This window comes from Setaria italica, chromosome VIII (genome assembly GCF_000263155.2).
Source record: "Setaria italica strain Yugu1 chromosome VIII, Setaria_italica_v2.0, whole genome shotgun sequence".
Taxonomy (NCBI): Eukaryota; Viridiplantae; Streptophyta; class Magnoliopsida; order Poales; family Poaceae; genus Setaria; species Setaria italica.
Genome location: NC_028457.1, coordinates 24,929,454 through 24,945,327, shown reverse-complemented (window position 1 = coordinate 24,945,327; position 15,874 = coordinate 24,929,454). Strand labels below are relative to the sequence as shown.

The 15,874-nt window shown below is 50.1% G+C and overlaps 1 protein-coding gene across 1 annotated transcript; it reads left to right on the top strand.

The window, feature by feature from the left end:
- The first annotated feature begins 652 nt into the window (after positions 1 to 652).
- Positions 653 to 4,336, top strand: LOC101756187 (DELLA protein GAI). Its single transcript, XM_004980464.2, has 3 exons — positions 653 to 1,753; positions 2,938 to 3,734; positions 3,919 to 4,336. The coding sequence occupies exons 1-3, from the start codon at positions 653 to 655 to the stop codon at positions 4,280 to 4,282; spliced, it is 2,262 nt and encodes a 753-aa protein (XP_004980521.1). The 3' UTR covers positions 4,283 to 4,336.
- Positions 4,337 to 15,874: the final 11,538 nt, after the last annotated feature.

Genomic DNA, 15,874 nt, shown 5'->3' with positions numbered 1-15,874 from the left:
GGTCTTCATGTTTTTCAGTTTAACTGTAACTTAGATATGTGGCACACATACTACTTGATTCCTTTAGAGCTCTTCCCATGTGGTGCATATATAGGAAGTACTGTCTGTCCTCACATTTCTTTATCAATGATGCCCTAGGGTTTTCTCCCAAGTGAGTCTGTTGTCCCATGTACCTTGGAACACCTGGTTTCTTGTGAGACCTGCTTTATCGTTTTGTTGGAAGGTGCCCTCTACCAATAGACAATAGCCAGCACTAGAGGTTACAAAGGGAATTGGCAAAGAACATTTGCCTCAGCAACCGACCAAAACGCAATTTTGACATGTTGTGCAGAGACCAATGCAATGGCTCCAAGAACGTCTATTCATGGCACGCTCCTTCTTCCCTTTATCCCTCCCTCGCTCTACAACTGCAATCAGGCTGGCCAAAGAGAATCCAAACACACTGCGAGCGAGCTTCTTCTCACTTTCCCCTTCTCTCACAAACTTGGGTTAAATTCATAGAAATCTGTGTAGCTTCCACAGTGCCAACCTGGAGTAGTGCTGTGTGTTCCATTGCTACTTCCAACATTCAGGGGTGTTCTTGTTATATGCATCCTTACTCTCCTGTGGTAGGGGAGAGGTGACCATTGGTTGATCTCTCTTGTGTTCAATCATGGGCATGCTCAACTGCGCGGACACGAGCTCCGGCGCAAAGCTACAGCAGCTGCAAGCACCGACATCGCCCACCGCCTCGGTCTCGGAGTCCAACATCGTCGTGTCATCAACCGATCCCGACGCCAATGACGCCCTAGCCGGCCTACAAGCCCTCAAGTTTGATGGGGACATCGACGTCGAGATCCAGTCGCCCGATATTGCCATGTGGGAGTCACTCTTCGCTGAGCAAATGGGCGCCTCTGGGGGCGACTTCTTGATGTCGTTCTCTCCTCGGAGAGACTTCACCGCCACCGGAAGCCCTAGGAGAGACTTCATGGTCTCCTCTCCCAAGAGAGACTACATGATGTCCTCCCCCAAGAGGGACTACATGGTCTCTTCCCCAAAGAGGGACTATATGATGTCGTCCCCCAAGAGGGAGTACATGGTGACGTCACCTCGGAGAGATTCTTCCCCAAGGAGATCAACCTTCTCCAACCTCTACAGCGGCACCGGCAGCCACCAGCAGGGCTACGTCGATGGCGTGCACGGAGCGGAGGGAGGTAGCGGCAGCGGCGGCGGCCAGCCGCTGTACGGCGGCCTTGCCAACCATGGCAAGGGCAAGTCGCAGAGCCCTCTGCACAAGGTGTACATCAACAACGCCCACAGCAACGGCGGCAGGAGCACCGGCCCGTCGTCCCTCTCGTGCTCGTCGTCCTACGGCCATGGCGAGAGCTTGTCCTTACCATCCATGGACCCCTTCCTCGACGAGTACAAGGAAGGAGGTGGGTACCTAGCAGGGTACCAGTTGCCGGTAAAGACCGGCATGGAGAATGGCGCCGCCTCGGCGGCGACGGTTACCACGGTGGCTCCCTCGCCGTCGCAGCTGCCGACTCTGTCGGAGTGCCTGGCCATGCCGGAGCCGGTGTACGGTGGCAGTGAGGCGGCGGCCGCCGGAGGGCTGCAGATGGGCGCTGGCTTGCCGGCTGAGTTGTACTACGGAGGACAGTTTGGAGGAGATGGCTTCACGCTGCAGCACCAGATGGCCAAGTCTGATCAGTGGGCAGGAGACTCGTCACTGCACAGCATGCTGGGCTCAGTGATCCAGACAGAGGCCGAGCAGGTAAATTTTCATCTTATACCAAAGTTACACTTTTAAGAAACTAAAACTAGTTCTTCACACATGTAAGCATGATGTATAATTTAGATAAACTATATTATAAACTTTAGATAAAAATATAGGAAAAACTTTAATTCCCTCGAGATTCGACGAAAAATAACCATGTATCAAACATGGCATACTGGCACACATATCTCGAGCAAAAGTTTCTAGATCAGGTAAAGGCTTCCTAGATTGGCCAAATGGTCGCAGTCCCATGCATGCAAAAGTTCTTGCAGCTAGAGGAAGAAGACGACCGTACATGTCGTCATAGTTCTGTGGAGCTAGCTCCATCGCCGGGTACGATTGCTGTTTTGTCGTGCGTGTTAACCCACCATGGCAAAAAGTTCTTGATGCTTTCTGATTGGCATCTCCGTAGAGACCTCGGCGAGGATATTGATTGGAGCCACAACGACTATCTAGATGATGCTTGAGATGGATATTTTTGGGTCAAGATCGGAACGTTCGTACGTGACAATAGGGAAATCCAAAGTTTGCGCGTTTGTTTCTCATGAACATGTGTCGTTCAGCCGATGGATAACCAGCGGGGATCATGGTTTCGATGAATTTCCTGGGCACCTTTTTTGGTATGAGTCCTTGCTTGAATAATTGTGGTCAATTTTAGAGTTCTTCTATAATTGGGAAATCCAAAGTAATAGCTTTGTTTTTCGGAAGTTCTAGTTATCACACGCACGATTCTTTTTTTTTTGTTAGAATCATCCGAATATTCTAACTATCGATTGGCGAGAAAATATAGTGTAATTGTGTAAAAAAGATGGGACCAAAGCTACTTCCTCTATCCACAAGTACAAGCATACATGTGATTTTTAAGATCGATTAAAACACAAGGGAAATTACAAGCATATATGTGATTCTGAGGAAAACTTCAAACCTACAGACAAAGTTTAAACAAAGGAAATACCTTCTCTTTTACAGAGGGAAGTGGCATGGCTGGGTGGGGATCAAGTACGGAATGGTAAACATATTGATTAACTTTGGGTAGAACGTCATGTAATTGATAACTGAGGCTCTTATTGGTTGGAGCCACAATATACTCATGTATGGGCAATTAGCAATTTGAAAACCGTGTTGAAAAACCATGAAAAAAAATAAAATGGGCTACGCTAAATCCATGATAATGCATGCAGGAGCAGGACAGCGGGCTTCAGCTGGTGCACCTCCTGCTGGCCTGCGCCGACTTCGTCTCCAAGGGCGACCAGCCGTCGGCGCTGCGCCACCTCCACCTCCTCCGCCGCGTCGCCTCCCCGCTCGGCGACTCCATGCAGCGCGTGGCCTCCTACTTCGCTGACGCCCTCGCCGCCCGCCTCTCCCTCTCCTCCAACCCCTCCTCCTCCTCGTCGTCCTCCGGCGCCGCCACGCCGCGCGGCGGCGCAGCCGCCGGCGTCGCCCCCTACACGTTCCCCCCCTCGCCGGAGACACTCAAGATCTACCAGATCCTGTACCAAGCCTGCCCCTACATCAAGTTCGCCCACTTCACCGCCAACCAGGCCATATTCGAGGCCTTCGCCGGCGAGGACCGCGTCCACGTCGTCGACCTCGACATCCTCCAGGGCTACCAGTGGCCGGCGTTCCTCCAGGCGCTCGCCGCCCGCCCAGGCGGCCCGCCGACGCTGCGGCTCACGGGTGTCGGCCACCCCGCCGCCGCCGTCAGGGAGACCGGGCGCCACCTCGCCTCCCTCGCCGCGTCGCTGCGCGTGCCGTTCGAGTTCCACGCCGCAGCCGCCGACCGGCTGGAGCGGCTCCGCCCCGCCGCGCTCCAGCGCCGCGTTGGCGAGGCGCTCGCCGTCAACGCCGTGAACAGGCTCCACCGCGTCCCCAGCGCCCACCTCGGCCCCCTGCTCTCCATGATCCGCGACCAAGCCCCAAAGATCATGACGCTCGTCGAGCAGGAGGCCGGCCACAACGGCCCCTACTTCCTGGGAAGGTAAGTGACAGTAAATCTCAAATCTTCTTCCAAATTGTAGTTGAAATGTGTTCTTTCAAAATTCAAAGATTTTTGTGTCGGAATTCATCACTGAAGTTTCATTTCTAGCATTTAAAACAATGTTAAATTTGAAAAGTAATAAATTGTGTCTTGCACTGGCGTGGTTGCAACTATGAATATGAAGGTTCTTGGAGGCACTGCACTACTACTCGGCGATCTTCGATTCGCTGGACGCGACGTTCCCGGCGGACTCGGCCCCGAGGATGAAGGTGGAGCAGTGCCTGCTGGCGCCGGAGATCCGGAACGTTGTGGCGTGTGAGGGCGCCGAGCGGGTGGCGCGGCATGAGCGGCTGGACCGGTGGCGCCGCCTCATGGAGGGACGCGGCTTCGAGCCCGTGCCACTCAGCCCGGCCGCCATTGGCCAGAGCCAGGTCCTGCTGGGGCTCTACGGCGCCAGCGACGGGTACAGGCTCACCGAGGACAAGGGGTGCCTCCTCCTCGGGTGGCAGGACCGCGCCATCATCGCCGCCTCGGCATGGCAGTGCTGAATGCTGATTAGTGCTCGTTCGTTGTCGCTGGCCGGAGCGGTGAGCACGCGGACGGCTCTCTCTTGTAAGGATGCATTTTGTGGTTGTATTCGGTTGCTTAGTTTACTGTATGAGTATGATTATGCAATTTGCCAAGTAAAAAATACAAGAGAAATATAAACTTCTAATTAAGAAGAGGAGGAGCAACATATCTCGTCAGATGTATGTTGACATACTGATGAAATTAAGTTTGAATTACTTCTTTGACATATATGTATATTGAACAATCTAAGGTGTTGCCTGCAATGCAATCAAGAGTTTCATAAAATGATGTTGAACTGAACATCACATTCTGAAGAAAATACTGTGTCTTCCATGTACTGCTTACTAAACAACACAATTTTTTCAATAGGACCAATGGTAAAACATTGTGAGTGGGATGAACGGAGTAACTGGTAACTCTGCAAATACTAACGGATGTCACAAATTGGCAAAAAGACCAGAACATAACAAAGATAGATTTCATATAATAAATTACTATTTCAATTAACTAGAAAATGCAGCTTGTACTAGATTTCAGAAAGCTAAACACAAATGATCAAAGTACAAAGATATAGTGTTGACTTAATCTTTTCAAAGAAAAGAATCCGGTGTATTAATGCACAAAAGTGATCAAGTACTAGGTGCAAAATAAAGTCTGACAGATTAATTCATCCAACACATAAAAAGAGATGACACTTACAACCCAATTTCAGATTACATTGGGAAGGCCCGCGTACAAGTTTTTAGTCACCTGCTCAAATGTCTCTTCCTCCCCTCATTTTTCCCTGTACGTGAAAAAAGCATGAAAGCTGCTACTTCCATTTTTATTTGCACTCATTTCTAGCCTTCTACACCAACCTCTCCAGAAATCCTTCACCTAAATAAGTTATTTTGCAAGATAAAGGAAATTTTTATTTACATCTCATTTCTAGCCTGCTACACCAAGCTCTCCAGAAATCCTTCACCTAAGTAAGTTATTTTCCTATAGATAAAGGAAAAGTACTAGTTTTGATAAAAACAAACATATTAGACCTTGTACCCTAAATCACGGGCGCATTCAGCTTGGGAACGGGGCCTTAAGCCCCCTCTACCTTCTGGAGCTCCTCCAATCTTCACGCCCTTTAGTCGGGTAACAATCTTTCCAAGCATCTCTCTGAATTGGTGCTTCAGAATCATTATATTTCAAAAAAGACATGATTGCATTAATGTTTGGAAGATCCTTATCAGATAGCCCAAGGGTGCAGGTGTTTTTACTTTAGAGCACGTCTGAACCGTTCTCTGAGAGCCAGACAACTCATGCATCCTTGGATCCTTGCTCGTTGCATGTATTGCAAGTTGAGGCAAATAATGTTACCCTACATGCAAGTTGAGGCAAATAATGTTACCCCAACACTGCCCCACTATGTAGATCCAGTTTGTCTAAGAAGCAACAGCGTTAGTCAGAAGTAAAAAGGAGCAGATGAAACTTTTCCAGGCAGTCTGGCTGATAGGGATTTTAGGTTGTTCTCGGAACCACTGGTTAGTTACCGCTTGTGTACTTAGCCCAACCATCTACATACTTAGGTGCAAGAAGAAACCTAGTACTAAATACAAACAATGAAATAACGCAAGCATATTTCAGCAGGGGACACATGCCCCATCCTAAAGCCCCTCTTTCCTCCAAGGCTGACCAAGGATTTGGAGCTAATTAGTTGCAACAATACTGGGAGCTTGGTGTTTTTTGATAATGTTGGATTTATAATCCCGGCAGTCCACTAGGGGTTACCCAAGTGGTTGATTTGTAGGTAAGGGCGATTGCGAAACCAAGAACTCGAAGGTGATCGCAAGAACACGAAGGGGACACGAGGGTTTTAGACAGGTTCGGACCTCCGGAGAGTAATACCCTACGTCCTGTATGCTTGGTGGTTTGTATTGCTCAATGTTCACATACCCTCGAGGGGCTCCCTTGGCCGCCTTATATAGGCTGACGACCAAGAGTTACAAGTTGGTTTGAACTCAATCTACTTGGTAGTTACATGGAAGGTAATCTAAGTCGGATTACAATACACGTCTCGTGATATCCGGGTAGATTTGTACCGTCTAGTTGCCTTGACGTGTACTCTAAGTAACTTCACATCCTCAGCCTGCACGTCCAAGTCGGGTGAGCCCACTTGTCAGGTCCGGCCAGTATCCTGATCGGTGGGGACCCATGGGGTACCCATATCCCTCAAGCCCCCTTGAAATGTGTAGGCGAACAGGAACTTGGAACTTGAGGTCATCACAGCAAAACTTGAAATTAGGTCGGCTGAAGATGCGATGATGTCATGGTGGCGGAGAGGCTACGTAGTGTCAAAAAAGAAGAAAATCTGAGCGAACATAGAGCCAACGCGCAGAGCAAAGATGGGTGCCGAGTTGATGGATGTCGACGTCCAGCAGGTCGGAGCGATGGGTGTAGAGGGCGTCGCAAGACACACTCCGTAGGAGTAGCCCCCGAGCATTGAAGCGGTTAGAATTATGGGTCCAATGGTCTAGAAAAAGGAAGCTATCTCTTGAAGGAGATGCCAGTGTCCGAGTATAAAAGATAGGCGCAGCCATGGAGGCCTGCCGACCAAAAATGTGCGCCCAAATATCTGGAGATAAGGACTGAAGCAATGATAGGTAGGTGACAAAAAGTCCTTGTTCATGGGAGTACCACTCCGTCGGAGCAGCTGCACGGGTGTACTATCCTCCTGTACGTGAAGATAAGGCCGATCATCACGTGAGTACTGTGGAGCCACAACGGTATGGAAGAGCTCTGTCATGCATCCTCATGGGTTTGCTGTAGCGTCTTGGATGCTAGCCAGTGACCTGGCTATAAATAGACCACCGTTTCGCTTGGAGAGTCATGGCTTGAGTAATACCGCTTGTAGGCTAAAAACTTGTAGTTTTTTATCGAAGTAGCAACCACCCAGAAGCCTGATGCTAAAGAATTCTCATGAGGAAAACTAGGGTGCTCCTTCCCTTCACAGTCTCTGCGATAGAGTCAGGGGGTAACGATGCTAGAAGAATCCTCGTGAGGAGGTTGTATCATGAACCCTGCCAACTTTGTCTAGGACACTGCTAGGGAAGCCTGAAGCGCAGCTTTCTTGTATTGTACTTTTTTTCTGCGTTGTAGCTTCTTATCCTGGGATGTTGGCTATCCCAAAGCTGTTCACAGTGTTTTGTAATATGTAATGCTGGGAATTTGATTTTAGCTAAATGAAAATATGCTTTCGCATCTTTTTCTAGGGACTTTACGGGCCGTAGAGGCATGCTTTCTCGAAACTGAGCGACTTGGTCTTTGAAGTTGCAGCCTAGCTGTGCTACCGAGGTAGGCCAAGTAGAAGTAAGCATCCCACCCTCAACGATGAGGACAGGTAGTGTCGCTGAGGCATACTGAAGATATTTAGGCATCCAGCCCCTGAGGACAAGGACTGGCGGAGCCTCAGAGGCATGTCGAGTACAAATAGGCACCCAACTGTCGAGGACGAACACTGGCGGAGCCACAGAGGCGCACCGAGTAGAATTAGGCGGCCAGCCCCCGAGGATGAGGACTGGCAGAGCCATGGAAGCGCACCAAGGAAATTAGGTGCCCAGCCCCCGAGGATGAGGACTGACGGAGCCACGGAGGCGTGCCGAGTAGAATTAGGTGCCCAGCCCCTAAGGATGAGGACTGGCGGGGCCATGGAGGTGCGCTGAGTAGAATTAGGCACCCAGCCTCCAAGGACGAGGACTGGCAGAGCCATAGAAGCGTGCCGAGTGGAATTAGGCGTGCAGCGCCTGAGGACGAGGATTGGTGGAGCCACGGAGGCATGCCAAGTAGAATTAGATGTTTGGCCCAGAGGACAGGGTGTGACAAAGCCACAGAGGCATGCCAAGTAGAATTAGGTGTTTGGCCCAGAGGACGGGGTGTGATAAAGCCATGGAGGCATGCCAATAAAAATGCAATAAAGATCCCGTAGATTCCATCCCATGCACATGGCATTAATGTAGGGGTCCATAAATTTTGTCCGGCACCTTGCGTCATGCTAACAGAAGGCCCGCGATTTTCGTTCGTAACTTACACCATCATCCCCTTCAAAAGCGCAAGGGGCACGGAGCCGTTGTCATTCTCAGCTTCAATCTCTCTTAGCACCTCCGCCTTGAGCCCACTGAGCACTTCACCGCTGCGCTCCCGAATCCTAGGTCGTGTCGCCACAGTCCTCATTCCGCTCGCGCACACACCGTCGCCTAAGCTCTACGCCACCACCGCCTGAGCTGCTACGCCGCTATATGTGCAGCAAAACCCTAGTCCATTTTAGATCTAAATCTCAAGGCCTCGAGCTCGAAGAGATGGCGCAATCCAATGCCCTGGAGCCTTCTTCAATTTGGATGAAGTCCATGATGATGCAGGAGCATATCCAAGGCCTCGTCAACCGTGGGCTCCTCGGCCCGCAAGCGCTACTCGACTGGAAGCCCACCGCTAGTCAGGAGTTCCCGTCGGAGGACACGGTGGAGGTGGTGATTTTCGCACCGTTCTTCGAGCGCGTATTCGGGATCCCTACTAGAGACTTCTTCTATGGCCTCCTCAAGTACTACAAGATTGAGTTGGTACACTTGTATTCGAACTCAGTCATGGACATCTCCGTCTTCATTCATTTTGTGAAGATTTTTTTGGGCATCCCCCCATTTTAATCTATGGTGCCATTTATATTAATTGAAACTGGTGATTACCAAGGGGGAAAAAGACTAGGTTATTGGGGGTTGTAGTTTCTCGCTACGACCCAAGAAGATGCAACAATACTTTGATCTTGAATTGAGGAAATCCAACAAGGGGTGGCATGCCCAGTGGTTCCTTATCGCAAATCAGAAACTCGAGCTGCCGCCGCGTACACGGTATGGGTTGGTGTCACTGTACGAGTGGCAAAATCTGTCTACCTCGGAAGAGTAGGTCCAAGTACATAAGCTATTGGCGAAGATCACCAACCTGAAGGCAGAAGGGCAAACAACCGCTGCCATCAATATAAATTTCTGTCAGAGGGCGATACAACCAATCAAATACCAAGTACATCCATCGTATGAGTACTCGAGGTTGGATGACCTGACCCAGGAGGTCCGTGGCAAGGTGCCCAATGAAGAGGTCATTGGCTGAGTGTGTGAGTTCTTCAAGGGTATCGTCAATAACAGGGACGTCCCCAAGGCCTTCTCGTTGAAGAGGCCATCACCCACCTCGGTAAGATTGTATTCAGCTTTGTTTTGATGCACTGTGTGTCTACTTGTGATATTTATGATTTAAAGTATTGAATTGACTAGGACGATGCTTTTGTTTAATATTGCCCAGCCCCACTGCCTAGCGGGGCTCAAGCGACACCACCCAAGATCTATCCACCTGATGTACCGGTTGAGCCACTTGCCAACCTTGAGTTTGATTCAGAGTCCTCATTTGGGTCAGTCGTGAGCGCGACAAATGAGGCTGGCAAGGATCAGGGCACCAGGTAGGTTGGATGGCAAACTCGGCAGGTCGTGCGCAAGCAGCCCCTTCCCAAGGTGCCTTAGCCAAGTAGGAAGAAGAAGCTGGCCGACAAGAAGAAGGAGAAAGCTGTGCTGAGTACTGCTGCCGCAACCAGGTCAGTCAACGAGGCAGAGCCCGATGCACCGAGCCCGGTTGTGAAGGATGAGGAGTTAGATCTCGAGAAGACCACCGTGGCTGACGCGTCACGCCTCAAGGAGGCATTGAAGGCCAAGATGCTCGGCGGGGCCGGTGAAGATACAGTTGCACCGCCACCACCATCGCGCCTTAAGATCCGAAAGTTCAAAAAAAGCACCCTATAAGTATCTCTTTATCATGATGTTCGTATTTGTAATTGTAGTTGCCAACCAAAACTTGTATGAATTGCTTGCTGTGTCGGTGATGTGGGAGCGGTGTGCGGTCTGATGATGGTGACGTGCATCGACTAGCTGCTCGGCCTAGACCGGGGCGACTAGCGGTCATACTGAGGATCAGTCGTCTGCCATAGAGGGTGGTTGTACTGAAAAAGTTGCGCCGAGTCTGCCATCACAATAGGATGAGGTCAGCTCTAAGGCTATCGACGATGACATGGTCGACCCCGAGGTCGCGAAGAGGATAGAGGAGGATGCTAGGGTCGACCTTGAGATGGAGAAGGAGGATGATGAGGACGCCAGGGCCGAGCTTCAGCAGGATGAGCCACCCAGGGATGACCCACTGCCTGAGAGGTCCACCGGGGATGATTCTGACACCTTGAACATCTCCAAGGATGACCTTGTTAGGGACACTGTGCAGGACAAGAAGGATCTTGCCAAGCTACGGCAGTCAGCCTCTGAGATCTCCAAGCTGTTATTTGTAAGTTTGCCAACCACCCGGGGAACTTATATCTGGAATCCATTTTCTTTGCAGAGTTCTGATTGTTAGAATGTAAACAAAGTCTGGCCGAGCGTGCTCACAAGAGGGCAGATACAATCCATCATGCTGAGCAATACCGCCTGAAGACAGAGCGCCTAGAGGCCAAGCTCGAGAAGACAAAAGCAAATCTCGAGAACCAGCTATCTTGGTAGAACCTTGAAAAGAAAGTGCATGATGCACTCATGAAAGGTATGATATGCCGACCTGGTTTAATCGATTTTTACTTTGGCAACCTTGATGCCGATTCAATCATGTGTTGGTTATGCAGATTTCACCGTGCAAGTAGCCAGACTCCAGTGGAACCTCAAGGAGTGCAAGGACTCCAACGTGCACCTCCAACAAGAGCATGACACGGCAGTCAAGAGTGAGTATGCAGTATCCCAGAAGCTGGCCTACGAAGCCAATGCACGCAAGGAAACTGAGCGCTGCTTAGAAGCCTTTGTAAGTAATCTTCGGAATGACCAACATGTAATTGCAGGGTTGGAGGTAGAGCTTCAGGAGCTACGGAAAGCAGCCGGCTATGTGATGGACATGATCTAACAAGATGCCGACCCCTCTGCGCCAACACTGTTGCTGGATCGTCTGAAGGCCGCACCAGGTCGGCTTAAGACTCTGCTGAAGAAGACTATTGTGGAGTGGGTCAAGAGCACCTTTGCTTTGATATCATCACACTTCCCCAAGCTAGAGTTGGAGCGTGCTGCAACAGGAGTTGCGGCTGACTTCGATGAGGATTTTATGCCCGAGCTGGTTCAACAATATCATGATGCCGCACAAACCATTGTAAACGGCCTGGACCTGTAGGAAAAAGATTGGGATGTATCAAACTACTTGGTGAATCGTTGAATGCAGTGTTTCATTATTTTAAATTATATTTGATGAAGTCAAACTCCATCCCTCCCTTGATGTATACGACAGGACTGCATGTAGCTGAGGCCCATAGCCGCTAAGCACCTAGCCTCGCCTAACCAGCATCCTGTGGAGACCGGATCTCAAGCTTGTAGGAGGGGTGAATGCGAGGTTGTCTAGGCTTTGCAAGCTAGGACGCTGACCACACGAGTTAGTCGTATATCCTTGAGAGGGAGAGGAGGGAAAGGCATGACCCAGAGGTTGGCGCCAAGGGGAAACCCTCAAGCGCGTGAGCGAGTGGGTTGCTGAATAGGTCGGGCAACCCCCGAGCGTCGAGGACAGCTCGGGGAAGTAAATAGTAGGGCAGTAGGTACGCAAAACAGGACCACAGGGGTTTTCTTTATTCAATATAAAAGGGGAAAAGAGTACATAGCTTTATATATCTAGGGGTAGAAGCACCGTAGATGCTCGATGTTCCATGAATTGGGGACGTCGGAGCCATCCACCCATTGTAGTCGGTATGTGCCTGCTTGGATGACCTCTTTGATGATAAAGGGACCTCCCCAAGGGGTGGCCAACTTGTGCATGTCTTTGGTAGATTGGACCCGACGAAGCACCGGATCACCAACGTTGAAGGAGTGTTCCCTAATATTCCGATCATGGTAGCGCCGTATTTGCTGCTCATGGCGTGCGTGTTGGATGAGAGCCACCACACGATGCTCTTCAAGGCTATCAATAACGACGTGCCAATTCTTTTCTGCCTCGCCCTCCTCGTAGTATTGGATATGCGGGGTGCCAAAGGCCACATCAGATGGTAAAATAGCTTCTCAGCCCTACACCATAAAGAAGGGAGTGTAGCTGGTAGCCCGACTCTTCTGTGTTCTTAGGCCCCAGATGACATGGGGTAGCTCGTGTAGCCACTTGGTAGTGTATTTGGACGCGTCGTTGAAGATATGTGACTTGAGGGACTAGAGGACCATCCCATTTGCATGCTCCACCTGACCGTTGCAACGCGGCTGCGCTACTGAGGAGTAGTACACATCAATGAGGTTGTCTTGGAAAAAATCCCAGAACTTAGACCCTGTGAATTCAGCGCTAAGGTCGATTATGATCCTATTAGGTACTCCAAAACGGTGCATGATTTCTTCCACAAACTAAGTTGCTTTAGCAGATTCAATCCTTGTAATAGCCTTGACCTCGATCCACTTTGTAAATTTGTCAACTACCACAAAAATCTGTGTGTAGCCGCCGGAGCGGTTTTGAAGGGCCCAACCATGTCCAACCCCCAGCATGCGAAAGGTCAGGATGGTGGCATGGTGCGTAGGGCCTGAGCTGGAAGGTGCTACTACTTGGAGAAGTATTGACACCCTTTGCATCGTTGGACGAGCTACTTTGCATCGGCTACTGCTGTTGGCTAGTAGAAACCAAAGTGGAAAGTTTTGCTGACCAAAGGGCCTGAGGCGGAGTGGTTGCCACATGTTCCTGAGTGAATTTCATGCAGTATTCAATGCCCTCGCTGTGTAGAACACATTTCATCAATATCCCTATGGATGCAACTTTTTTGTAGAGCTCTTTGCCAATGACGACATAGTTTGCATTGCGTCGAGCGAATTTTTCATGGTCTATTTTATCCTCTGGCGCCATCTGGTCGGTGATAAAGGTTATGAATGGGGTGCACCAGTCTTCTTTTGCCTCAATCATCATGACATCAATGGGGTTTGGGTCGGCCAGGTCCTGAGCGCCAAAGTCATTGGCCTGGTCCGAGTCTAGGATTTTGATGGAAGGTTTTCGAAGATCCTGTACAAATACGCCGGCTGGAACTTGCGTGCGTTTAGAGCCGAGCTTGGATAGGATGTCGGCAGGTCCCTCATGACATGATGAAACTCGAGACCGTCAAAGTGGGCCTCAAGCTTATGGATTTCTGCACAGTAAGTGTCCATGGATTCCTTGGTGTAGTCCCAATCCTTTTTAACTTGCTCAATGACAACCTTGGAATCGCCATAAGCGAGTATATGCTTGATTCTGAGGGAAACATCAATACATAGGCCATGGATGAGATCTTCGTACTCGGCACCATTGTTGGTGGCCTTGTAGTTGATCAGGAGCACATATTTGAGCTATTCGCCCTTGGGGGATATGAAGAGGACTCCTGTGCTGGCTCCTTCAAGGTTGAGGGCACCGTCAAAGTACATGGTCCATTGTTCTGGCCTTTCCAGGGAAGGCGGCCTTTGGATCTCTTTCCACTCTACCATAAAGTCGGCTAGGATTGTGACTTGATTGCATGGCATGGGCAGAATTCGAGGTCAAACTCGCCGAGATCCATTGTGGAGGATTTCACCAATGGGGAATGAGGGTACTACATAGATCTTGTGCGCTTGGAAGTAGTGACGCAACTTTCTTTATAATATTAGCACTGCATAGAGCAATTTCTAGACTTGGGTGTAGCCGGTCTTGGAGTCGCTAAGGACTTGGCTGGTGTAATACACTGGTCATTGCACCGCGTAAGCATGACCAGGTTCCTGGCGCTCCACAACTCGCATAATGCTGACAACATACGTTGTTGCGGAGATGTAGAGGTGCAGTGTTTTTTGGTCGGTCGGGGCTGCCATGATGGGAGGAGAGGTGAGGAAAGACTTGAGCTCTTTGAGTGCCTTGCTGGCCTCGTCATCCCATACAAATTTGTCTGCCTTTTTGAGGAGCTTGAAGAAGGGCATGCCTTTTTCTCCAAGTTTGCTGATGAAGTAGCTAAGGGCTGCCACCATGCCAGTGAGCTTCATGACATCCTTCTTGTTATATGGTTTCATCATGTTTCTGATTGCATCCACCTTGATGGGGTTGGCCTCAATGCCTTGTTGGCTGACCATGAAGCCTAGGAGCTTGCCAGATGGGACATTAAAGAAACACTTGCTAGGGTTAAGTTTCTAGCGGTAGGCCCAGAGGCTGTTGAAGGTCTCCTCGAGGTCGGCTATAAAGCTTTCCTCATCTTTTGTTTGGATAACCACATCGTCAACGTAAGCTTCGACATTCCTGTGTAGCTGTGTTGGAAGGCAACCCTGGATTGCCTTATGGTAAGTGGCGCTAGCATTTTTGAACCCAAAGGTCATGGTGTTGTAGTAGTAGATGCCGAAGGGCGTTATAAACGTCGTCTTGTCTTGGTCAGCCAGATTAAGGGCAATCTGGTGATAGCCCGAGTAGCAGTCAAGGAAGCAGAGCAGGATGCTACCTACAACTTGGTCCATATGTGGAAGAGGGAAGGGATCCTTAGGGCAATGCTTGTTTAGGTCGGTGTAATCAATGCACATTCCCCATTCACCGGTTTTCTTTCTTACAAGGACTGGGTTTGCTAAACAGTCGGGATGCTTATATTCATGGATGAATCCAACAACTATTAGTTTGTTCAATTCTACCCTAATGGCCTCCTTGCAATCTTGGGTGAAGTGATGAAGTGTTTGCTTGACCGGCCGTGCAGTTGTGCTCAAGTTGAAGGAGTGCTCAACCAGCTCCCTTGGGACACCGGGCATATTAGATGGCTTCCATGCGAATATGTCCGAGTGTTTCCACAGGAAACTGGTGACACGAGTTCCTATTTCTCCAAGAAGTCGGCCCCTATGAGGGACGCCTTGGTTGGGTCTTCAAGGACGAGGCAAATCTTCTTGACCCTGGGGTCGGGCTACAACACCGTGGAGGTCAGCTCCTTCTCAGGGATCGTTAGCTGGTCCTTGCTCATCTTTTGGGCCTCTACTACCATGGCAGTGGCCTTGGCTAATAACTCCAAATCTTCTGCGAGCTGAACTAGCTCGGTGTCGCATTTGTATGATATCTCCACATCGCCCTAGATGGAGAGGACTCCGTTTGGGGTTGGCATCTTGAGGACAAGGTAGGTATGGTGCGGGATCGCCATAAATCTTGCCAGCATGGTGTTGGGATACGAGGTAGGCTACGCTAGCGCAAATCAAAATTTCTACCGCGTATAACCAGGAAGAACTGCCGTATAAGGATCACGGGATTACCACTCGACGCACTACTGGTGCGGAAGATGTAGATATGCGTCGATGCAGTGAAGACGATCACGTAGTCGTACGCAGTCGATCAACGTAGTCGTACGTAGTCGATCACGTCCAGCAGCTCCTCAGCAGCTCGTCCACGTGCACAGCAAGATCGCCTCCGGTACCGCGGCCCGTCGTCGGCTCGTCGTGGCTCGTCGGCGGCTCGTCGATGGCTCGTCCAAGTGCTGCAGGCGCAACACCTCCAAGGTATCCACACGTGCAGGGAGGAAGCGTCGCAAGCCGGATTGCTAGATCCGCGAGTTGCAACAGGCGAGGGCGTGG

Bases quoted from the DNA above. Each gene is read 5' to 3' on its own strand.
- LOC101756187 (XM_004980464.2), top strand. From the start codon at position 653: ATGGGCATGCTCAACTGCGCGGACACGAGCTCCGGCGCAAAGCTACAG. The intron at 1,754-2,937 runs GTAAATTTTCAT...TAATGCATGCAG, and splicing joins TCCAGACAGAGGCCGAGCAG to GAGCAGGACAGCGGGCTTCA. The intron at 3,735-3,918 runs GTAAGTGACAGT...ATGAATATGAAG, and splicing joins GGCCCCTACTTCCTGGGAAG to GTTCTTGGAGGCACTGCACT.